Below are 25,765 nucleotides of genomic sequence, written 5' to 3'. Positions count from 1 at the left end.
TTTGTAAATGTTGGGCTGCTGACAACACTTTAGGCCCATGCAAGTGTGACAAAACCTCAGCTCAGTCTATTACACATGTTCTGTAGTTTATGTACTTTCTCTAGGAAAATATTTTTGGTTCCTATTTTAAGAGCGGCTCAATTTTAGCAAGTAAGGCCAGCAATGTTGTTCTTCCTTTTGGTAGGGGAGATTCGTACTTATGTAAACATGGACCATTTTTTAAGTAGTATTGTTAAGATCCGAGGGGTCCGGCCTTAACCTCTGGAATTTTGTGTGTGCCTTGACATTTTCTGCCCATTGGATCCATTTTATAATTGTATGTGTGGCGATTGATCATGCTTCACTGTTTATCACTCATGTAATGGGTATCATGTATTTAAATTGTAATGTGAATGAATTTGCATGTTTTATGTGCTTTTATTTGTTTTATGCATCTTTTATGGTTATTTATTTTAACTAAATAAAGAGATTATCTATCTATCTATCCATCATGTTGTGGAAGCACACTGCCATTACAGACTACACATTTTCAATTGAAATGACAATTACATTTGCACAAACATACAGTTTTACTAATACAACTATACAGTGCACAGACGAAAATGTGTGGAAATTGTATCACCTAGATAAATGATTTGCTTTGATCATATTAAAGTACTCGTTTCCAGAACACTTCAGAAATAACAAAAACTGTGTTTCATTTGGGCATTCATAATTCTGGTACATTCAGAAATACACAATTCATTTAATCACTGTGTCTGCTAGAAAAAAACTCTTTGTTACGCCCAGTATCCAGCAAGATTGTCACATACCGCCTCTCATTTTGAAGTCAGAGAAAGAAAAGTAAAAAAGCACCGTTGGAGGACAGCGCCTGACATTTGGGGGCATATTTATACTCCGTTTGCGCCGGAATTGCGTCGTTTTTTTTGACGCAATTTCGACGCAAAACTAACTCCATATTTATACGTTGGCGTTAGACGCGTCTAGCGCCAAAGTCCATGGAGTTTGCGTAATTTTGTAGCGTGGACACCTACTTTGCGTTAATGAGATGCAAGATAGGCGTTCACGTCTAAAAAATCGACTCCGAGGCATGTGCGTCGGATTTATACTCCCGGGCAAAATTCACGCCCGGGAGTGGGCGGGTCAAAAAAAATGACGTACGGCCGCTTTTGCGAAGTTTTTTAGCGCCTGCAAAAGGCAGGCGTTAAGGGACCTGTGGGCTCTGAAGGAGCCCAGAGGTGCCCTCCCATGCCCCCAGGGACACCCCCTGTCACCCTTGCCCACCCCAGGAGGACACCCAAGGCTGGAGGGACCCATCCCAGGGACATTAAGGTAAGTTCAGGTAAGTGTTTTTTTTTTTTTTTTGTGGCATGGGGGGCCTGATTTGTGCCCCCCCTACATGCCACTATGCCCAATGACCATGCCCAGGGGACAGAAGTCCCCTGGGCATGGCCATTGGGCAAGGGGGCATGACTCCTGTCTTTGCTAAGACAGGAGTCATTTCTATGGGGGTTGGGAGTGAAAAAAAATGGCGCAAATCGGGTTGAGGCGAAAAAATTGCCTCAACCTGACTTGCCCCATTTCTTGACGCCCAAGCCCCATATCCCCCTACGCCGGCGCTGCCTGGTGTACGTTGTTTTTTTCCACGCACACCAGGCAGCGCCGGCATCTAACGCTGGCTAACGTCATTGATTAAATACGGCGCCCGCATGGCGCTTCAGAATGGCGTTAGCCGGCGCTAATTTTTTTGACGGAAAACTGCGTTAGCGCAGTTTTGCGTCAAAAAGTATAAATATGGCCCTTCATCTCAGCCTTTGAATGCACAGCAAATTTGTTGAGATTAGAACAAAATTTAAAGGCCTGTTAACAGAAAGTGAGTTCCTGGAAGGATTTAGAAAACACAATTGAGGCAACAGGAGGTACGAACTGAACATGGAGAGCATAAAGCTAATTAAGCCAGCAAATGGAAATCCAGAAAGTGTGAGTTACAGACCAAAAAGCAAATAGTAATCAACAAGCAGAATGCACTCCTAGGTCAACTTTCTGAAAGCCCCCCAAGATATCTTTAGCAAACCAGACAGCTGCACTGTCTGGTAGGCTGCGACCTAAAAAGGCTGATACACTAGTCCAGACAATTGCTGTCTTATTGCTCTACTTGACAGTGAGGGCAATTGCTATGCTAAACTGTTGTTACAAGAATTAGAATCACGTGCCATTAACTAGGACCTTATTCCCATTATCAGACGGCAACATGACTAAAGACAGAGTTCTAACACTATCAGTCTCATACCACTGCACTATACACACTAGGGGTTCCATGCCATATGCCATATTTACAGTTTTCATAACAACATTTGATAGCATGGATGTAGTTTGTGGCTTAAACTCGTCAATATGGGGGTCCGTCATCAGTAACTGAAGGCAAATATTTTCTTTTGTTGCAAGACCTGGGTAAAAGTCAAGATGGTCCCTACTTTTGTAACCTCAAATAAGGTGTTTATTAACAGAGGGCTGAAACAATGATGCGTATTGGCGCTCTTGAAGGAATACATACCCAACATTGGCACTGCTCTACAGATTATTCATACAGTCCTCATGAAATCTGCCAACAACTCACTCCCCATATTCCAATAATCCAATCATATGGTTATCTTTGATCAAACAGTAGTTGGCCTGCAAAGATGATTCCTAAGTCTGGAAATCTAGTGTATAGCAAAACTAACCATCAACAGGGAAAAAAACAAAACTGTAGTGTTTGGAAGGGAAACAACAATAGACGGTTTATGGTTTTTAGAGGACACCAGATTAGAAAGTGTACCAGCTAATAAATACTTTGGCATTTGGTTTGGGGGTTGGTGGTGGTGGTGGGGGGGGGGGTCGTCAAGGACACCAGGTTAGAATGTGTACCAGCTAATAAGTACTTTGGCATTTGGTTTGGGGGTTGGTGGTGGTAGGGGGGGGGGGTCGTCAAGGACACCAGGTTAGAATGTGTACCAGCTAATAAGTACTTTGGCATTTGGTTTGGGGGTTGGTGGTGGGGTTGAGGTAAAAACTTAATTCAGCTGCATTAAAATCTAAATCCTTAATACTAAACGTATCCTTCCTGCCTCTCTGCAGGACACTGAAAGTCCCTTCACTAGTCCCCATACTGCAGGGTATGTATTTTAAACTGATGCTAACATTACATTTTGGTTTTGTAGTCTTTTAAGATAAACTACTTAATTGTGCTGTTATCACGCTGTGCTGGTCTTCTACGTTTTTTCTGACTTACAGCAACAGCAAAGGTCCGACTGGAATTTAAACTGTATTAACACACCAGAATCCATGAGGCTAGTTTTGTAACATGCCGTCTCATTCTAAAAACAGCTCGGAAAGTACAAGAAAATGCTCAATGTAGCCAAAAAAACAATAAAGTTAGCCAGTCTCGTGATAAATCTAGACAGAGCTTTCCCAGGGTTATCAATTAGAAAGATACAGTGTTCAGACCTCTAGCGGGTAAAGCTTCCACACTCGCAAATAGTCACTAATGAGGAAACGGGCAAAATTAATTTCCTTTGAAAAAGATTACATAACAAAGGAGAAGAAAAACACGCATGGCAAACAATTTCCTCATACGTATATAACATACATGCCAACATTTTGGAAGAGCACAGTGGAAGATTTTGTAAACAAAATCGGGGCAATGTATTTCCCCATTGATTCATATTGAAGCAGAGCCAATTCTCTGAAGGGAGGAAGTTAAAAACTGCAATTTTTGGCTTCAAAATCGGGAGCCTGCAGTCTGAATCGGATCTACTGGCATGGATGTTATAACTAAGGACAGCCATATTTAAACCTTACAAAGACCACATACCAAAAATGCGACTTGGCCAGACTTCGCCTCTCTGTAAGCAAAGAGTCAATTTCAAGTCTAAATTATACAAGGGGTGAATGAGGAAGTAGATGACAGTTTCTGAAAGCCCATGGTGATATTTAATTAGTAAAATAGAAAAACAGAGATGACATTTTATAAAACAATCAATGGTAGATCTCAAGATTAGTTACGTTAATTCTCAGTAAGGACAAGTTGGGGGGTCGCAGTGGCACTAGAGGTACTATGAATGCAACAGGAAGTGTTATGACAACAGGATTTTCACCTCGAGCTCTGTCCCACACCCTTTGATGGAGACACAGAGCCAGTAAGACCAACAAACCTCCAATGTCGGTCCCTGAAGTCCTAGCTGTATGAAGTGGCATCGTGTCAACATTATGTGCACATTGGATGGGGATGCATACCTGCATTATGTGCATTCAAGAAGTGGCTGCACGTCTGCTCTGTACATATTCCAATATTTCTGTGTACATGCACTGTTCACATCTCAGAAAAGGGCAAATTCGATACACCTACGATATGGTTGCATATTTGTCTGCCGTACACCCAAGAAGTGGCAAAGTACATGAATTACACACAATGCAGTGGTAAATAGATAACTGCTTTAAGTATATACAGGAAGTGAGTACATATGTGCCCTATTTTTGCCCCAAAAAGATTGCACGTCTGCATTTTAAACACCCAAGAAGTAGCTGCAAGTATAAATTATACACACACCGCACATGTTGTCCACGTCTCCCTTATGTGCATGCAAGAGGGTACTGCATATCTGCGACACATCCTAGCACCAAGAAACTAATGATGGTAAGAATACTTTGGAAATAATTTAGAGAACATTACGCCTGAGACATAGTGGTACGTGTGCAACATGCACATCTGAGTAGTGGCTGCTTGCCTGAAATATCTGGAACAGAGAACAAAATTAGCCTCTAGAAGTGACTGCATGTCTACATTAAAAACATGCTACATGTGCAAAGGTTGTCGGACGTAGGTTTCATTGCCTCTTCCCTCATCCATCATTTGCCCTCTTTCTCTTTTCCGGTCTTTATTTTTTTATTTTTTGCACAAGACTTTTAATTTGAAACATTTGGTTCTTACTCTTTTGTGAATTCACATCAGTTTCTTGATGGGTGTTTTTATTTTTCAGATTTTACAGAGTTAAAATTAATTGATGTTCAGAAAATAGGATTGGTTACTTAAATATGCATGCAATACTTGCCGAGAGAGGTAGACACAGCGGAAAACGTTTTAAAACATAAGAAGTGATCTTGGCCCACTTCTAGGTTGGACTACATGGTTTTGTGCTTGGTGGGATTTACTCTTAGTATTTAGAACACCAAAAATAGCAACAACTGATTTGCTGAATTTATTGTGAGAGCTGAGATTGTCATTGCTATAAATCAATAATGGAAGACGGAGATTTTTGCTGGGCTTGTTGTTTCTTTGGCTAGATATGGCTTTCTACCGGGCCAATTATAATTAAAGGGGGGTAAGCTGTGATTTATTTTTATTTCTAGACTTTTATCATGCAAATGAAGATTAAACAGAATCAAATTCAAGAAATGATTTAGTTTGGGTGAGTATTTGATAGCACAGTTATAAACTGTAAAGTGTTAATTTTTATTATAGTAAGCAAATTAGGTACTAAGACATAATTATGTGTTTCAATGCAACAGATACTCTTATCTTGTGATGAATATTCTCGAGACGATATCTAGTCATTCCTACTAACAACATATTGTACTTCTTTAGGTGAGTGTTGAGAATAAAGATATTTATAGCGCTGTTAACTACAGTCAGACCCAACCCAGAGAAGAGGTGGGGGGGGGGGGGTGTTAGGATCCCTTTGTAATCAGGGAAGGGAAATACAACAATGATACTTAGTGGATGAGAACAGTGGGGGATCTAGTACTTACAGATCCATTATCTGATCATAAGATAGGCCTTATGTAAGAGTTCCTATATGGAGGTATGCATCAATGTTTATCTGGTGGCTCAATAATTGATCCTTTAGGATGGGTACTGGGGTTTTATAATAAAGACTGCATGGTTATGATCAAACATAGATCAACTGCAGGGCAATTGGGAACCCTTATATTGTCTAGTTGAAACATCAAACTGAATAATATTACCTAGGAAATGTGATGGAACCAACAACATCATCTTTTATAGCCAAATGTAGACATTCTACTACTGTGAACAAGATCAATGAAAGTAGCCATTGTGCTTTGCAAATCTGGATACCTTTATCCAAGGGGCATGAGCAACTATTTTTTCTCATAACAATAATAAGATGTGAGTTGGGAATATGGGCAGAAATTGTGCCAACAGATTCTCATTATTAGAACGGTGTTCTAAAATATGATTTATTAACTTTAGATGTATGTGACGTTGAAAAATATTTTCTTAGTAACATTTGTTGCATGAAGAGGATGATTGATTCATTAGGTGAGTGTAAAATAAACAAGCATTGCAATGTCGCCATCAGCGTGAGAGTTATTGGCTCCCTGAGTGAATGTCTAGAAAGGATCGTGGCTGGGATGAAAGGCAAACCGAAACCGGAGGAGGGGCCATCACATGGTGCAACAGGAGGAAGCGTCACGTACTGTAATGGCCAGCAAAAAAGTTCACTTAGTAAAATTGCCTGGGACGGAACTCGGCACACAAAGGAGGGACACTTCACAAAAAGCACCAATAAAAAATGAAGCATTTAAAACAAGTACAACAAAGAATGAATAGCAAGAGTGGGTGTGGTTAAAATACCACAGAGCGATTACAACAGACAGCTTGCGTGCCTGACTCTGAAAAGACAGGTAAAGTCATACAAATATTAGAAAGCACAATCATTTTCATCTCAATGTTATATTTAAACTAGGGCTGGCAATGTGGGAATTGAAGATAACTTGATAACTTGTGGATTCTGAATCAATAAATATAGAATTGATACATAAATAAGTAGTAAGACTTCAAATAAGTAGTAGTCTGTTTGAGGGTAGAACTTGGAACTTAGGAGAAAATGGCCAAACTCGTGGGAAGACAGAACCCACGGATAATTGAATAGTAATCAAATAAATATAGCTTATTTAAAAGAAACACTCCTGACTAATACAGAACTGCAAAAGGTAGCTAAAAGATGGAGAGGGCAGCTGATGGCATGACCTATTCAGCCTCTATGACATGAGAGCACTAATATGGATTGCCCCATGGATACCATTTATACTACATTATAAACTTATTAATCCAGAAGGAAATGTGTTTTGGTAGAAAGAACATTTCATGGGAAATCACTGGCTTGGGTGGCCATCTATTCCTCTAACAATAATCATACTCCATTAATGGACACAGTCACCCAACCCTAATATGCAACCAACAAGCATCATGCATCTTGTGTGGGGACTTTACCTGTGTACACAGAACTTGTTTAGACAGGTCAACGCCTACCCACAGCTCCCTCCCACCTCCCACAACTACTGGGAACACAGGGTATTAAGGTATGACAATACTTTCAAAATTGGTTAGAAACCAGACAGGGCCAGACTTTGACATATAATGTGCTTGTGAGAACAGTACAACAAATATGTGGAAAGGATCAAGAAGAACCACTTGAATAACATTTTCTGCAGCTTCTACTAAATCAGGACGGTGGCAGAAAAACAGTCACACTGTTACAACAACATGCAAGTGATTCTTCGGACCTAAAGGCTTACTGGGAAGAAGATGATTCACAGGTCTTGACAGACAAAAATGGGCAACTTTATTAGAATATGTTAAAATGGTGTCTTGGAATCCCAGATTGAAATACATGCAGTTTTATTATCTTCATGAAACCTATCTCACCTCAAAACGTATAGGTCAAATATTTGAGCATGAATCGATGGACTGTACCAGATGTAACTACACAGAAGCAGACATTTACCATATGGTATGTTCATGCCCAATACTATTACAACTCTGAACAAATATTGTGAGTGAAGTAACTTAACTGACTGGAAAACAGTGGTTTTTGAACCTTTGACATGCTTATACGACTTAATGCCTGGAACTAAGAAAACAAATCCATATCTAAATGTATTGATTTAGTGTTTATTATGGTGAAAAGACACATTGCCATGTTGTAGAAGTTGGCTGCAGTCCTAAATATACATATTTGGTTTGGAGATTTGAGAAAAGGCGTCTATGTTGAAGCGGACATGCGTACAAAGGGTCAAAAACTGAGATGAAAGATTCAGCACAGACGGCACTAAACACATCTTATACCATTAGACAAAAAGTTTGATGAAAGACAGACATTTATGCAACTTGTTAAGGATGTACATAATTCTTGAGATGGATCTTCACTATTTTTAGAAATTGGTTCTCTAGTTGGCAAAGATATGCACACTTGTCCAAGTAGGGATCACAATCCTAGTCAGGGTAACTCACAAAACAATCCAGATTATCCTGTGCTCGCCCTTTGGTAGCTTGGCACAGAGCAGGCAGACTTAACTTACAAGGCAATGTGTAAAGTATTTATGCAATAACTCATACAGTAACACAGTGAAAACACCACAAAAAGTACTCTACGCCAGTTTAGGAAAATAGATACTATTTATCTGAATAAAATAAGATCAAAACAACAAAAATCCAATATGCACAAGTAGAGATATCACTTTTTAAAGGTTTAAAGGAGTCTCAATCCTTAAGAATCAGTGGTTGTATCCTTGTAACACACAGTACCTGGGATGCGTCAAAAATAACAACGCTTCAAAGAGTTGTTTTGAAGCACACAGGTTCCCCTTTCAACCCAGACCTGTCTTCCAGGATCCCTGTGAAGAGGTTACCAGTCCTTTGTGTGAGGGCAGGCCACTGACCTTTGAAGTGTAAGAGAGAGCCCCTCCACCCTTCCAGCCCAGGGAGACCCATTCAATATGCAGATGTGACTGAGTGTCCTGTGTTTATGGCTGGGTGGAACACACAAGGGGAGCTGTCAACCAGCCCAGACCAGACGTGGATTGGAGTCAGGCTGTAAGGCACAGATGGCAGTAAGTGCAGAGAAATGCCCACTTTCTTAAAGTGTCATTTCTAAATTAGTAATATTAAATCCAACTTCACCAGTAAGCAGGATTTTCTATTACCATTCTGGCCATATTAAACATAACCGGACTACTCCTTTAAGATCAGCACCTACCACTTAAAAGTATATAAGGGCAGTTCTAATGCTGGCCTATGAGAGGAGCAGGCCTCACAGTAGTGAGAAACTAATTTGTGAGTTTGTTACTACCAGGACATGTAAAACACATAAGTACATGTCTTGCCTTTTACTTACACAACACCCTGCCCTATGGGTTACCTAGGGCCTACCTTAGAGGCGACCTCTATGTAGAAAAAAGGGGAGTTTAATGCTTGGCAAATAGTTTTAAATGCCCAGTCCAAGTGGCAGTGGAACTGCACACACAGGCCTTGCAAAGGCAGGCCTGAGACATGGTTAAAGGGCTACTTATGTGAGTGGCACAATCAGTGCTGCAGGCCCACTGGTAGCATTTAATTTACAGGCCCCGGGCACCTCTAGTGAACTTTACTAGGAACGTATAGGGTAAATTAAATATGCCAATTGGTTATGAGACAATATTACCATGTTTTTGGGAGAGAGCACATGCACTTTAGCACTGGTTAAGTGTCCAGAGTCCTAAAGCCAACAAAAACGAGGTCAGAAAACGAAGAGGAGGAAGGCAAAAAGTTTGGGGAGGTCCTTTAGAGAGGGCCATTTTCTAACAACTATACATTAGAGTGACCAGGCTCAAGATTAGTACAACAAATTAAATGCTGTGCCGAAACAAGACCTCCTGGAGGCCAGCCGCACAATATAACATAATGCACAGTCCCAAAACCACTGGATTTACTCTGTGACATATGCACGAGTTTATCAATTAATATATAATGCTCCCAATAATTGCCTGCATTATGGAAGAAACTACATAAGCTGTCCTGACATGGCCTATATATTAAATTGTTCAATTATTGTACTTTTTGATTGCATCGACTTACCAGTAACCCACTGTGAAAAACTAATACTGGGCTATTTTAGAATACTGTAATATGTGTAACAGGCTGTTGCATTTATACCAAACGCAAATACAGAGCTATTGCTTGAAAAAAGTGTGGTGGTCTGCCTTTTTTAAGCTGATATGTTTCGAACCCTGGGAATGGGTTTGAGTGTCATTATCAGGACAGGGGTTCTACAGTATCTGCGGTATGTGATTTATGGGGAAGTACCTAGGGGACAGCGAGTTGAATCTGGACGGGAAACCTGTGGAGTATTCAGAGGTGCGAAGGAAGGATCCCATAAGCCTAGGAGTGCATAAACCGTGCACAAGGTTAGTCCGGAAAAGGGAGGCTGAAATCCACAGACACCTGCCATGTCCGGTTCGACATGGTGGATGCAGCAAGAGGAACGCAGGCAGCAAATCCTCCAGGCCTGACTTTCAGGCAAAAGCAGACCACTGGTGCAAGTCTTGTGGCCTTGGAAACGGAGATGCAGGAGTCAAAGCACATATCTATGGTCAGCAGGGTGCATAACTATTTTTCTGTGTGTATACAAGGGTCGGAGTACCCATCATTCCTCAATAAGGTCCCGGACCCTACATATATAAGTTACATGAAATTATAACTGTGCTGAGTAAACCCTTATCTACTGCATTTAATGAGCGAAAGAAACCCTATACGACCATAGCCACCAAATAGAACAACAAGTCTATGTAGCACACAATCTCATTTGTACAATGAGCATAGTCAGAATAGTTAACTATTGGACTCCAACGAAAATGGCAGAGCTGCATGGCGGCCATCTTAAATGAATTCAGACACTGGAGTAGTTACGTACAGTTAAACAGCTTAATGTGCCAGAAGCAGAAATTGTGTGGTAATATTAAATGAATGTACATGAGATTTGGCCAGGTGGAACCATGAATGAATGAATAAGTATTTATTGATAGTTAACTAAAACCAAATTCATGGACAAAGTTAGTTAATAGTACAATTTAACATTCATTTTCAAACTCGCCTTTAAGGTTACATGTTATCCACTGTATATTACAAATTAGACCATTTAATATGGCTGCTATGAAGGCTGGGAGAAAACAGGCTGCAGGGATGACAAAAAGTTTTCTACATATTTGCATAAAGAACAGATTGTATATCTCCTTGTTCAGAAACCATGATGAAGAATCTGGACGCCTCACCAATAATTGGCACATCTTATCACACTGTGAGGCATGCCACTTGCATTTTCAAACAGCTGACTTACACATCAATAGTCTGTTTCAAGTTATTTAAAGGAACTGCGAAAAATACATAGCTGGGGCAGTTTTCTGTCCCTGTCTGGTGCTTTTAATTACAATCCAAGTCCATCTAGGCTTCAAAAACTGTCAAATACATCCAGGTTTCATCTGAGACAGGTAACTAGTACCACGACTCTCCTTATGGTGCGACATCATACCCATAGTGGAAGCGAGATAATTTTAACATTATACAAAATAATAGCAAATATGTGAAATATGTTAAACTAAGAAGTCAGTCTGCAGTTATCACTTCATATTATCCCACGTTTAGAGGCTTGCCGAAAGGAATACCCCTTTATTTCCCAACCAGTTTATCTGGAGCCTCTGAAACGCTAAGCAGGCTGATTTCCATCCCCTCCCACCTCCCTCCTGCCTGGACAGCACTGCTAATGTTTCGAGACGAAAGAGAGGCTAGATATTAAGTGACAATCAGTTTCTTGGGGGCATTTTTCCCATATGTAGTAAGCTCACCAGGTGTCCCGGATTTGCTGAGAGAGACCTTTTTTTTTTTTTAAACCATATGCCCTAGCAAATGTCAATGAATTGATCACATGTCCGGATTTGAGAGAGAGCAAAGTTTCAGGTGCCCCAGCACAAGATGAGTTAGCAGTCAGAAAGCAAATGAGTTTATATATACATTGTGTGGAAAAACTGCATGTATTTACCCTTGGTACCTACAGTGACCACCTGTCCGTTACTTATACGGAACATCTGTCAAATCACCACCATGTCCGCATTCAGTGGATAATCCTTTGATTTGGCATTTGTCCGCTCTGAAGTTTTCGCACTTCCGGGTCGCGTTACAACTAAACCCATATCCTGGGAGCGAATATGTAAGGTGAGCTAGGATTGGAGCATTGGTGGTATTTAGCCAATCACAGCACCTATACACAATGCTGATGTGCTGACTGGCTGTGGGATGCGCATGTGCCTTCGTGCGATCCGTCCTTAGAGCAGATGGCTGTCGCATAGTTTGTAAAAGAGCGTGGTGTCTTGACTGAAGTATGTTTTTTGGCCAGTGGCGAGTGAGTTATTAACTGAGTGGTGATCGTCTGTCTCCACTCAGGCAGGCCAGAATAGGGTACTGTTGCCTGGCGTCGTTCATAGGATGGGGGTGAGTAAAAAGGGAAGGTGAGCATACCCATAGGTGGTGAGAGGGATTGATGTTGGGGACTACCATGGACTGTGCACTAATGACAGCAGGGCAGGCCCACTGGACACCAGGATCCGTTAAGATAACGAGATATTGTTGTGCAAGGGACATGAAGCGTTTTAGAATTTACTGACACTGGCCCTCAAGGGCCAGAACCTGCAGCACGCGCAGCACCATTTTGATGACAGGCGCTAGGAAAAGGGGAGCACGGTTTCTCCTTTTCATAGTATCTCTGTGTTGAGGGTGACACCTCACGGTTACCGTTGGTAAAACAGTTTAATGTCAGACACCAGAACAAGCGTGATTCTGCCTTTACCAGTCACTGGTAAACTGACTCGAGTCGAACCAGCGCTAAGCCTGGATTCGAAGGAGCTTTCCTGGCGTGTACGTTCCAAAGATAAACAATAATCCTCCAAATTTCGAGGAGGTCTGCAGATTCTAGTGCAGCGACTTTCTCTTATCTCCAAGGGAAGAAGAGAACAATTAAGACCAGACTCGACAGCATCTCCTCTCACACTCAACGTGGTCTCTGGCTGTCCGATCTCTATTGTTCACAAACGCTTCATCACTTGTCAACATAAAGCCATTAAGACTTCTTCGAGACTCCACTTTTCCTTTCTTGGCTACATATTTGTCAACATCTCCTCCCATCAGGTAGGGTGCTACTTTACGCTTGTTCCACCTGTTGCCCTTTTCTAACACTACATACCTGTAAAACACTTCCTTAACGTCTCCGTCCCCTGCTGTGGCCCAACACGATACAGGCTACTTCTACATTTGTTGCTGTGTTCTGGATAAGTGTAACCGGGCATGACTGGCAATCGTCGGCAAAATGTGGAACGTGACACCACACGGTTAGCGTTGACAAAACATTTTGTCAGACGCCGGACAAGCATGATTCTATGTCGGGACCGGAGGCGAGGTCATAACTTTATTCACTTTATTGTGACAGCTGTTTCCTGTGGCAGCTCTTAAGGAGCGCCTCAGCTGACGACGACGCGCGTTTCAGGGCAACGCTGACAGGAAATTATGTGAATTCCTGTCACGCATTCGTTTTCCCTGAACCAACCCTCGCTCGGACACCGTTGGTGGACAGTTTTTAAGCAAATTGTCCCATCTAGTGGCCAATTTATTTTTTTCATTATATATATATATATATATATATATATATATATATATATATTTCTTCTTACAATATTTTGAGCACCAGCGAGGGGGCTGTCTTTTTATTCTTTGGGTGTATATATTTTTGATTTTTTTTTCTCCTAACCTATTAAAAAAAAAAAGAGAGACCTAATTTTATATTTTTTTCCTATTATAATCTTATTTAAGTTTGGTGCTCTCACCCTTATAATGGATCAATCTATTGGTCACGAAAATGCTTCCTTTTAGGATGCACCACAAGAATGGCCTTCCCAACGTCATCTCCCAGAGGTGAGTCAAGTGCTTTCTTTAGCTATTTCCAATGCGCTTGCACCTCTTAGGGAACAGGTTGATAAGCTCGCGAAGAGCATACAGGGGTTTTTCAATTGATCCTGTTCAACCCAAACTGGGCCCTAGTGTGGTTAGATCAGGGGGTAAAAAGGCCTCAAAGCGTGACGTGGGGCACCTGGAAGGTTTTGATAAACTTACCGAAACCTTCCATAAGAGTGGGTGCATGCTTAAACATTTACCCTACCGGGAGGAAGATAATTCCAGAGAAATGAGCGACTTCGTAGCAAAAATCTAGACCCTTTATTTGGGGTCCCCCTTGGAGGGGAGGGTGTTTCAGATGCTGATTTTTCCTCAGATGAGGAACAAGAATTGAGTAGACCTTGGCATCCTAACTCTGTTTCCCCGGATTCTACTGAAGAAGATTCAGATATGTTTAACCCTTCAGGAATATATCATCCCAGGACTTCTGAATGGGTTCCTGAGCCTAAGGTAGCTGATTATGTGGCGGATAAAATACGCCAACCCGTAGAGAGGGAGGTCAGAGCTAAATTTAGGGTAGAATGTCCCAGACCCTCTTTACCGGGCAAGGTAGCTGTCACTCCCAATATCAACCCAAAGTTATGCACATGTTTTAATAAATACATTAAAGACCCTAAGAAGGGTATTGACAGATCTTGGAGAAATTGCCAAGACAAACTCCTAGATGTAGTTGGACTGCTTACCCAGATTAGTCAATTAGCGGAGCAAGCTAAGCAATCTGGTACCCCACACTTGGTGGAGGTTATTGCTGGTTTGGATCAAAGAGCTATTTTTCTCTTAGGGAATGCCAGCTGTGCTCTTGCTGCAGAGCGCAGGCAATCCCTGCTTATTAAAATTGATCCCAAACTTGGTGAGTTAGCCACTTCTGTGGCAGGAGCTATAGCCCAGAGAAATCTCTTTGGGGAACCCTTTGTCAAGGAACTAGGCAAATTTGTAGCAACCTTTTCGGCTCTTGACAAAGCCCAAAACTATCAAGAAGATTTGCCCTACTAAGGTTTTTGCTGGGGCCGGACGAGGAAGGGGTCGCTCCTCTGGCCGCCTTTACCATCAAGGCCCCTCTAGAGGATACCCAAGGAGGAACAACGGCTGGAATGATGGTCGTCAAGGCACATTCTATCCCTCTCAAGGTTCCGGCAGAGCCAAAGGCAACCGCATCAGAGGCGGAGCTAACGCACCACGAGGAGTTTCTGGTAAGCATTACCCCTTCTTTCCCTCTAGAACTGGGGAGGAAGGCTTCTGAGATTTGCTCCAAATTGGAAGACAATAACAAAGGATCCTTGGATCCTTCAAACAGTTTGTAGTTTTCACATAGAATTCTACGGTACTCCAATACAGCACTCTCGGCCCAGACCTTTCGTTTTCCCATCTCACAAGATGATTTTCATAGATCTAGAGGTACAAGATCTCCTACAGAAAAAAGCCATTTTCAGTTCTACCCTTCATCCGAATGGGTTTTTTAGCAACATTTTTCTGGTGGAAAAGAAAGACAAGGGTTTTTGTCCTATAATAAACTTGAGAGATTTCAACAAATGGATACTTCAAAATGGAAGGCATTCATCTGTTGAGGGACATTCTACTTCCAAATGATTGGATGATAAGAATGGACCTCAAAGATGCTTATCTTTCAGTTCCCATTTTTTTCCCCTCACCGGAGATTTCTTAAATTCTCATGGAAAGGTCAGATATACGAGTTCCAAACTCTCCCTTTTGGCCTATTCGCAGCTCCATGGTGTTTTACCAAACTCATGAGGCCGGTAGTAGAATTCCTTCGTACCAGGGGAATAAGGATAATAATTTACCTGGACGATATTCTTCTGATGGACCAATCCCTAACTCAGCTCAAATCCAATCTGAGCATGACTATTGCTCTCCTCCAGAATCTCGGATTTGTGATCAACGGCTCCAAATCAGAACTAATTCCAACCCAGAAAATAGTCTTTCTAGGTTTCCTCATAAATTCTGTCGCAGCTTTTCTCAGCCTTCCATTATCAAAGCTTTCCAAGATTCGGAAAGAACTCACCAAGGTTCTCAGAAGGGAGAGAATTTCACTTTGTCAATTGGCCAGGATTGTTGGACTTCTATCCTCTTCAGTCCAAGCCATCTTCCCAGGCCCTCTTCTCTACTGTGCATTACAAAGATTAAACGTTTCTCATCTCAGAAAGGGTCTAACTAATTCAGAAATGATTTCCTTATCTCCAGAGGCCAAAACGGAACTACAATGGTGGATAGACCACATGGAAGCCTGGAATGGCACAGCGCTTTTCAGTACTGAACCGAACATGACTATAGAATCAGATGGCAGTCGTCTGGGATGGTGAGCTAGATGTGGAGAAATCTCCATGGGTGGCAGATGGTCAGAGAAGGAACTCTCTCTCCATATCAATTGTCTAGAACTCCTGTTAGTATGTTTTACAATCAAGTCACTCACAAAGGACAGTGTGTTGTTCCATTCTGCTGAGGATGCACAACATATCAGTGGTCCAGTATATCAATCGACTGGGAGGCACTCGATCGAAGGCCCTCTCAGAACTAGCGAAAGATTTCTGGCATTGTTGCCTTCAGAAACAGATCTCGGTAGTGGCAGAGTATCTTCCGGGGATCAAGAACACAGTAGCAGACTGGAACTCCAGGAACCTTACGGACAGCACTGACTGGAAATTGGATTGGCAAATTTTTCTAGCCCTAATGGAAAGGTGGGGACCTTGCAATCTAGACCTTTTCGCATCCCGTCTCAGTCACCAACTGACGAGATGTGTCAGCTGGTGACCGGATCCGGGAGCGGTAGCGATCAATGCTTTCCTTCAAGTTGGTCAAAAGACCTTCTGTATGCGTTTTCCCCCTACATAATGATTCCCAGAGTTGCAGCTCAGGCAAGACGTCAACTGGCATCCTTGATTCTAGTGTCTCCGATTTGGAAATCTCAAGCATGGTTCCCGACTCTCATGGAGTTGTCTTGGGATCTTCTGATCCGTTTACCATCATTCCCTTCAATACTTCTCGATCACAAAGGGTCTCCTCACTAGTTGGTTCACCAAGGTCATCTTTTTCTCATGGCCGGGTTGATTTACGGGGACGTTGGAAAAACAGACTCCTTTCTAAAGAAGCTAATAACTTCATCGAACAGGCGTGGTCCACTAGTACCACCAAAACATACAGATTGGCCTGGAACCAATCAAATCATTGGTGTGTGGCGAAACATATTGATCCCTTGGGAGCACAACTTACATATATCCTAAATTTCTTGGCAGAACTTGCCCACTGTGGTCTGGCTTATCGTATCATTAACACCTTTAGGTCAGCCATATCTTCAGGACAAATAACCATTAACAACAAACCAGTAGGTGAACATCCATTGGTATGTAAATTAATGAAGGGCATTCATCTTTCTAAACCCCCTGAGCCCAGATATTCAGGTTTATGGGACGTGAACATAATTTTAAATTTCCTCTCCCAATGGCACGGTAATCATCTCTTATCTCGTAAACAAATTTCAACTAAATTGGCGATTCTACTCTGTCTCATTTCTTGTAAAAGGGTATCTAATGTTAGAGCCTTAGATCTCTCCGCTAGAGCCTGTACCCTAGAAGGTGTAACTTTCACTATCTATAGGAGAACCAAAACCAATATCAGAGTGGTTTCTTATCCAGCCTTTCCGGATCATCAAAAATAACGTGTGGTAAATTGTATCAAAGAATATGAGGACATTACGTTGGACGTCAGACCTGCGGGTGAGAATCAACTTCTTATTGCCTTACAAAAACCCTTTATAGCAGTTTCATCTACTATTGCTAGATGGGTTAGATGGATCATGGCAGAGGCAGGTATTGACATCCATAGAGTTGGAGCTCATTCCACCAGAGGAGCAATGGCCTCTAAAGCCATACAGGTAGGTGGTAGACTGAAAGACATCATGAATGGAGCAGATTGGTCTTCGGAATCCACCTTCAAAAAGTTCTATTTTAAACCTATTTTAGAACCCGCATCTCTGGTTGTAAGTAAGTTTTAAACTTGCGTAATCCTCGCCTCCATTCCTGACATAGAATGAAAAATTTCCTAGCTAACAAGAAGGAAAGTTTCAATTCTATTAATGACACGGAGGCGAGGATTATCCCACCCAGGCATTTGATCTTCATAGCCTATCCCTCCCTGTTACTGTTACCTCTCTTAGGGCCAGATGTAGGTAGAAATGGGAATGCGACTCACAATTTGCAAGTCGCAATCCCATATGCAGGATGGTGTCCCTGACACCATCTGCGAATCGCAAGGTGGTCCCAAAGACCCACCTCATTAATATTAAAGAGGTGGGCCGCAAATTGCGACCCCCTTGCGATTTCCTGCACTCACAGGGATGGTGGCCTGCTGGAGCCAGCAGACCACCATGTCTGTGACTGCTTTTTTAATAAAGCATTTTCTTTTTTTGTATTGCATCCCGTTTTCCTTAAAGGAAAACGAGTTGCAATACAGTCGGGAAAATGAAACCATTTGGTTTCATTTTTTCAGAGTAGGCAGTGGTCCATAGGACCACAGCCTGTTCTGAAAAAATATTTTTGGAGCCATTCACAAAAGGGAAGGGGTCCCATGGGGACCCCCTCCCTTTCGCGAATGAGTTAGCACCCACTTCACATGGGTGCTAACTGCGAATTGCTTTGCCACCGTGTTCGCGGTCACAAAGGAATTATGCATCGCGGTGCAACTCGCATATAGGGAGGGTAACACCCCTTTCTATTTGCAAGTCGCATTCCCATTTTGCGAGTCGGTACCGACTCGCAAAATGGGAATGTGCATCGCGATGCGTGTTTTGCATGGCGCAAACTGCGAATTACCCAGTTTGCGCCATGCAAAACGTTTCCTACATTTGGCCCTTACTCCAGTAAGTAACCTTTTATTGCAATGCTGTTCATGCTTTAAAATTCTTAATTGCTGCTTACAATAAATCTTAACATTTTTTCTCATTATGAACTAATTATCTTTCTTTCAGCATTGTGCTTTCTCTTATGAAACTTATCAATGTTATATAAGGAATTGGATAACATGTTTATAATTATTTTATTTACATAGGCAATAATAAAGGAATGGACTAATCTACTTTCATCTTTAACTTCCTCGAGTGAAGAAGAGGAACAGGAAGGGACGTCATACCTATTTATACACTGTGCTGTATTGTGATTGGACTATTACAGACTCTACACTAAAAGACTAATGGGACTTGTAGTCTTTGCATTTTTTAAAAACTTTTATTACGTTCTTTGAATCTTCTTTTGGAATACAGTGAAGAAAGTTATGCATAATCCTCGCCTCCGTGTCCTTAATAGATTTGAAACTTTCTTTCTCGTTAGCTAGGAAATCAGCAGCCGTTTCCTTTGAGTCTGCATAATAATCTCTGCTTGGGAATCAGAAATAAGTAATACTTGTTTTTTTTAGTTCCACCATTCTTTCCCACACAAAAGAACAGAAGCTTTGGAAACCCTTTCTATTTTAACTGAAGGTGAAAACCTGGAGTCCCGTTTAACCACCGTAGTTGTGTTTTTATGCGAACCCATAGTCCTTAATTTCATATTCTTAGTATTTTTCTTATTGTCAAAACACACTTTGCTATTCTTTTTGTTTGTTGAACACTTCAGATTGATTTTTCATATCAACCAGTTCCACATCATTACATTTGTGACCATTTGACGCTCCTAATCACTTTGGTAGAATAGATACATCAGGATTCCTGCCCCTTAGCAGTATGAAAGGAGCTACTCCGATGGTAAAGTAAAGTGTAGTCAAATAAGACAGGACCTCCCTGAGATACTTATTAACACATAAACCAGCAGATAAACATGTTTGTAAACCCTCTTTCAAAATATAATTGGGTCACTCAACTAGGCCGTTAGAAGTTTGACTGTAAAGTGCCACTTGCATGTGTTTTATATCCTGTGACGTCAACAATTTGCACATCTCCCAAGAGGAACAATGTGTCTCATTATCTGTAACAATATACTTTGGCAGACCTTCAATGGTAAACACATTTTTCAGAAAACCTAAGGCATTTTAGTGAATACATCTAATTTCAGTAGGTAGTAAGTTAAAAGGGCCAGAAAAGTTAAAAGCTACTTTCTTCAAGGGTCCTTCCGGAAAGGGTACAGGACCTAAAGTTCTTTCTTGCACTTCCCAGTCCTTATCTGATACAAGGCACTTAGGTCAAGAATCAACTATCTTACAAATTTCATTGTCTATGCCTGGCCACCAGTAGAATTGGCATAAATGTTTTGGCATTGAAGACATTATTAAATATCAAGTGTGCATTTTTCAAAAGACAGGTTTGCAATCTAACTGGTGGAATGAACCACGTTGATACAATTTTCACATGAAAGTTGAGAGGCCAATTGCGCATATGCACGAAGATCAGGTGTTAGATGTAAGACATCTGTCTCAAGGCCAACCTTCTCTGACATGTCTCATCATACGTATGAGAACATCATCCAGTTCAACAGCTTCAGACCAATTTGATTCAGAAATCGCCGTGTTACAGACACTAACAGCATCAACCAGCACCACAACACATTCTTGCTCAGTGTCATCAACATCATTCCAACAACTATCTTTGAGCAGCATTCTTGAGAGGCAGTCTGCCCTAAAGTTCTTCCCAGCCTGTACACATTTTACTGATATGTTGTACTCCTGCAACTTGGATAAGCGTCTGATCAAACAAACAGAAGCATTACCATGGCTATAACCATCCAATAAATAAACTAGTGCCTTATGGTCAGTAATAACATCAAAACTGGTTCCCCATAAATAGGGTTTAAACTTTTGAACTGCTTATACATAGGCTAATGCCTCTTTTTCGCTTGTACTGTAATTCATTTAAGCATCTTTAAGAGATGTGGAAGCAAAAGCTACAGTGTGTTCCTTCTCTTCACCATTTGATACAAAGGGTTGCAATGCAGGTGCCTCAACAATTAATTTTTTAGTGTCATCAAAAACCTTTTAATTAGTAGATGACCACTCAAATTTGACACCCTTTTTGAGTAGAGATCTCAAAGGCTGAGCAATGGTGGCATAGCCAGGAACAAAAAATGCAAAATATCCACACAGCCCTAAGAATGAGCATAAGGCTTCTTTGTCAGCTGGAGGTGGAGCTTTCTGTATTGCAACAAAGTTGCAAAATTTTGGGTGGATTTTTTCTGAAGATATTGTGGGCCATATTTATACTTTTTGACGCAAAACTGCGCTAATGCAGTTTTGCGTCAAAAAAATTAGCGCCGGCTAACGCCATTCTGAAGCGCCATGCGGGTGCCGTATTTATTCAATGACGTTAGCCGGCGTTAGCCGCCGGCGCTGCCTGGTGTGCGTGAAAAAAAACGACGTACACCAGGCAGCGCCGGCGTAGGGGGATATGGAGCTTGGGTGCCAAAAAATGGGGCAAGTCAGGCTGAGGCAAATTTTTTGCCTCAACCCGATTTGCGCCATTTTTTTCGACTCCCAACCCCCATAGAAATGACACCTGTCTTAGCAAAGACAGGAGTCATGCCCCCTTGCCCAATGGCCATGCCCAGGGGACTTCTGTCCCCTGGGCATGGTCATTGGGCATAGTGGCATGTAGGGGGGCACAAATCAGGCCCCCCTATGCCACAAAAAAACAAAAAAAAAAACACTTACCTGAACTTACCTTAATGTCCCTGGGATGGGTCCCTCCATCCTTAGGCGTCCTCCTGGGGTGGGCAAGGGTGACAGGGGGGGTCCCTGAGGGCATGGGAGGGCACCTCTGGGCTCCTTCCGAGCCCACAGGTCCCTTAACGCCTGCCCTGACCAGGTGCTAAAAAACGGCGCAAAAGCGGCCGTACGTCATTTTTTTTGACCCGCCCACTCCCGGGCGTGAATTTTGCCCGGGAGTGTAAATACGGCGCACATGCCTCGGAGTCAATTTTTTAGACGGGAACGCCTACCTTGCATATCATTAACGCAAAGTAGGTGTTCACGCAAAAAAATGACGCAAACTCCATGGACTTTGGCGCTAGACGCGTCTAACGCCAAAGTATAAATATGGAGTTAGTTTTGCGTCGGAATTGCGTAAAAAAAACGGCGCAAACAGAGTATAAATATGCCCCTGTGCGTCTTAAGTGCTTTAGTTCTGAGGTGAAGAGTTTACATTTTTTGTGTCTGAGTGTCGTTCCTTTGTCCTTCAAAATATTAAGTACACATTCCAAAATGATCAAATGTTGCTCAAGCTCTGCAGTAAAGAGCAGGGTATCATCATGAAATGCTTGAACGTTTGGTATTCTGCCAAAACGGTATCCATAATTTTCTGGAAAACACTTGCTGCTGAAGCAAGTCCAAAAGGTAGGCCTAAGTATTTGTATGCACGAAAAAGTGTCACAAACGTTGTAAGATCCTGTGATGTTTTAGAAAGTGAAATTTGATGGTAAGCCTGAATGAAGATCAATGATAGAGAAGTATTTAGCACTGCCAGCTTTGGCAAGCAGTACTTGAATGTGAGGTAAGGGATGATAGTCAATCAAAATGTTCTTGTTACCAGTGCATAAGTCTGTACACAAACGTAAATCTCGTGCGTTTTGCGTGCCAAAACAATGGGTGAAAACCACTCAGAAGAATCTGTAGGTGTGATTATGCCCTCTGCACATAGATCATCTGAACAAGACTTTTAGGGCATTACAAGCACTTAAAGGTACAGGCCTGACCTTATGGGTAACAGGAACAGCTCCAGTCTGAAGTTTGATGTCATGGACAAATCCCTTTACTATTCCTACTTTTTTGTTAAAGACTTCTGGAAATCTTGCAAACATGGTTTTTGAGTGGCAAGTTTAATGGCACAAACAGGCAAATCACCTAAGGCAATGGGATTATCAGAACCTGGTTTAAGATAGAGACCTAACCTCGCTAGGTCTAGCCACCCCATAATGTCACAATTTTTATCTGCTACATAAATCTTGGCTTGAGTTTTTCTTCCTAAACACTCAACGGAGCTACAGAAGAATCCCAGCATGTCTGGGTCAAACTCATCAAAAGCTTCAGGTTTGACCTCAGTGCTCTGTAATTCAGTCTCTCTAGATCAATGTCTGAAGAAAGTTACATCACACTCTACAGTACGTACCACATCGTTCTCATTGAAGTCAGCATTACCGATTTTTGTGTCAATCCTGTTACTTCTGCAAACCGACTGAAAAGTAACCAATTTTCCTGCAGGCATTACACTTTTTGTCTTTAGCAGGAAATGGCGGACTGTTACCCAAATGTCCTTTCAAACTACACCTATAGCAATTGGACACTTTTCTCCAACTATTCTTTTTATGATTCTTGTTCCTCATACTTAACCGGGCACAGAGTTAGTCTGGAAAAGGGAGGCTGAAACCACTCCTCACCACTTTGGCAGAATGGATACTTACTGAATTTTGATCACTCACATAACTCACTGGTGAGTGTCCTTCACCCATCGCTAAAGCTTTGCTCTAAACCATTGCTCTTTCAATGCTTTTAGCAATATCGGTGGTTTCATTCAAAGCAGAGTTTCTACAAGTAAATAAGCATTCTTGATTTTTTAGAGAAGCAATTGAAAACAAACTGATCTCTGATGTAAGTATCAACAGAATGTACAAAATCAAATGTGGATGCCAAAATGCATAACACTGCTACATATTCCTCAGCACTCTCTTCGTTTCCTTGCTTTCTTCTAAAGAAGTTTTGTATCTCTAATAATACGCTTGGCTCCTCCGAGAACTGCTTCCTCAGTCTTTCTTTATCTTCAGAATAAGCATCATCGGCCCTCATTACAATCCTGGCGGTAAATCCCGCTTACCACCGTGCAGAAGACCGGCAACACACCGCTGCGGCGGCGGAATTCCGCTACAGCTATTACGACCCACAGCTCAGAATCCGCCATAATCCAGACACCCACACAAGTCCGCCACACCAAAGGTCAGTGATAAACTGGCAATAACAAAACTGACACCGTCACGCCAACAGGAATACGCCCACACTATCCCGACCCACGAATCCATGCTGGGTCTTTCAACAGCTGTATTCCATTGGCGGTACACACCGCCGCGCTCAAAATACACACACATTTACAAAACACAACCACATTGGACAATTCGAAATACACACACCTGATACACATACACACACCACACCCACACACCCAATCCAATTTAAAACACACACCCACATCACCCACAAACCCTTACTACCAGAATTCTGATACCATACCAGAGAGAGACACCACCAGAAACAACACCAGCATCCACAGACACACAACATCATCACTCACACAACATCCACGCACCTCAAACAACACACAACACATCCCCTCACACATCACAACATACACCACCTCACACATCACCCACACCACATCATGGCACCTCAACGACACCTAGGTTCTCTGAGGAGGAGCTCAGGGTCATGGTGGAGGAAATCGTCCGGGTAGAGCCACAGCTATTTGGATCACAGGTGCAGCACACCTCCATTGCTAGGAAGATGGAGCTATGGCGCAGAATTGTCGACAGGGTTAACGCAGTGGGACAACATCCAAGAACTAGGGATGACATCCGGAAGAGGTGGAACGACCTACGGGGGAAGGTGCGTTCCGTGGTCTCCAGACACCAGATTGCTGTACAGAGGACTGGCGGTGAACCCCCACCCCCTCCCCCACAACTAACAACATGGGAGGAGCAAGTATTGGCAATACTGCATCCTGAGGGCCTTGCAGGAGTAGGAGGAGGACTGGACTATGGTAAGGCAAATCTTTACTACCTTATCTCACCCACCCCACCTGCATGCCATCACATACTCCCACCCTTACCCTCACACCCTTCACCCCAACAACCCACAGATACCCCACCAACACAACCAACACATCCCGAAACCAAGCCTTGCATGTAACACCAATGCATGGAAACCATCACCCAAGCATGTCCAGTACAGAAACTCACTCATGCCCCAAAATCACCAATCACACAAGGACCAAGCAAATAATGCAAGCACTGGAGTAGAGGGTCACTCACCCACTGCACACAATGGCACATACAGATGCAATAATCATGCCTTTACACCCCTGCAGGACCCCTACCCAATGTCACCGGACAGGAGGTACCAGACATATCCAGTCCCCCCACAGAAGAGACCCACAGTGATGACCGCAGCTCTGCACAACTGGATCAAGATGACCAGCCCGGCCCATCAGGGACCTCGGGACAGTCGGTTCTCCTGACACTGGCACAAGCCACCACAGAGCCTCCTCCCTCAGGAAACACAAAGACAGCACCCACCCAGCGGGCCCATCCCTCTGTCCCCAGGACACGTCAATCAGCAGTGTGTCCACCACTACAGGGAACCCAGGCAAACCCACCAACCCAAGACAATCATGGACCTGGGGGCAGTGGCAGTGGGCACACGGTTCAGGGGACAGAGGAACAGGAAAACAGGGGAACTGGGAGGACTGCTGTGCGACAGGGGGAGGACAGGCCCAGGGAACCCACTCTCCACGAGGGCCTCTCCAACATCATGGGAGCGTACCATAATTCCTAGGAGACGATGGGAACGGTACTGGCCAAGTTTCAGGAGACCCAGCGGCTGTAGGAGGAACACTGTCTGGGGATCAGGGAGGAACTGAAGTCCATTAACACCACCCTGGTCACCATTGCAGAGGTGCTGCAAGACCTTGTCAACACCAGAAGGGACACTGTGGCACAACAAGGGGCCCCTGACACTAGCCTGGATGATTAAAAGCCCTCCACCTCCACCGGCACTAGTGGGCAGGAGGCACTGCCACAGGAACACAACACCAACACCCCACCCCCTGCAGATAGAGAGCCACCCCGCAAACGGTCCCTGAGATCCAGGAACAAGACAGAGAACATTGCCCCCCGCTAGGAAATGAGACCCCCCTGAATGTCACCCTTCTGTCCCACTTTGTCACACTGTCCATCCATCAACTGCCCTTGCTCCACT

General features: G+C 42.8%; 1 protein-coding gene across 3 annotated transcripts in view; it reads right to left on the bottom strand.

Annotated features, from left to right (window-relative positions):
- The window catches only part of PIGV (phosphatidylinositol glycan anchor biosynthesis class V), a 110,534-nt gene extending 98,539 nt beyond the window's left edge, over window positions 1-11,995 (bottom strand). The window contains exon 1 of one of the 3 annotated variants that reach the window (XM_069224052.1): window positions 11,866-11,995. Coding sequence is in view for 1 of the 3 variants with exons in the window: in XM_069224053.1 (XP_069080154.1) it covers window positions 11,866-11,898 (33 nt within the window). In the remaining 2 variants the exon portion in view is untranslated. Of the gene's footprint in view, window positions 1-11,852 lie in introns of all 3 variants that reach the window. The other 2 variants (XM_069224051.1, XM_069224053.1) reach the window with 2 other exon arrangements.
- Window positions 11,996-25,765: the final 13,770 nt, after the last annotated feature.

This window comes from Pleurodeles waltl, chromosome 3_1 (genome assembly GCF_031143425.1).
Source record: "Pleurodeles waltl isolate 20211129_DDA chromosome 3_1, aPleWal1.hap1.20221129, whole genome shotgun sequence".
In the NCBI taxonomy this organism is placed as follows: Eukaryota; Metazoa; Chordata; class Amphibia; order Caudata; family Salamandridae; genus Pleurodeles; species Pleurodeles waltl.
This window is presented reverse-complemented; position numbering and strand designations above follow the sequence as displayed.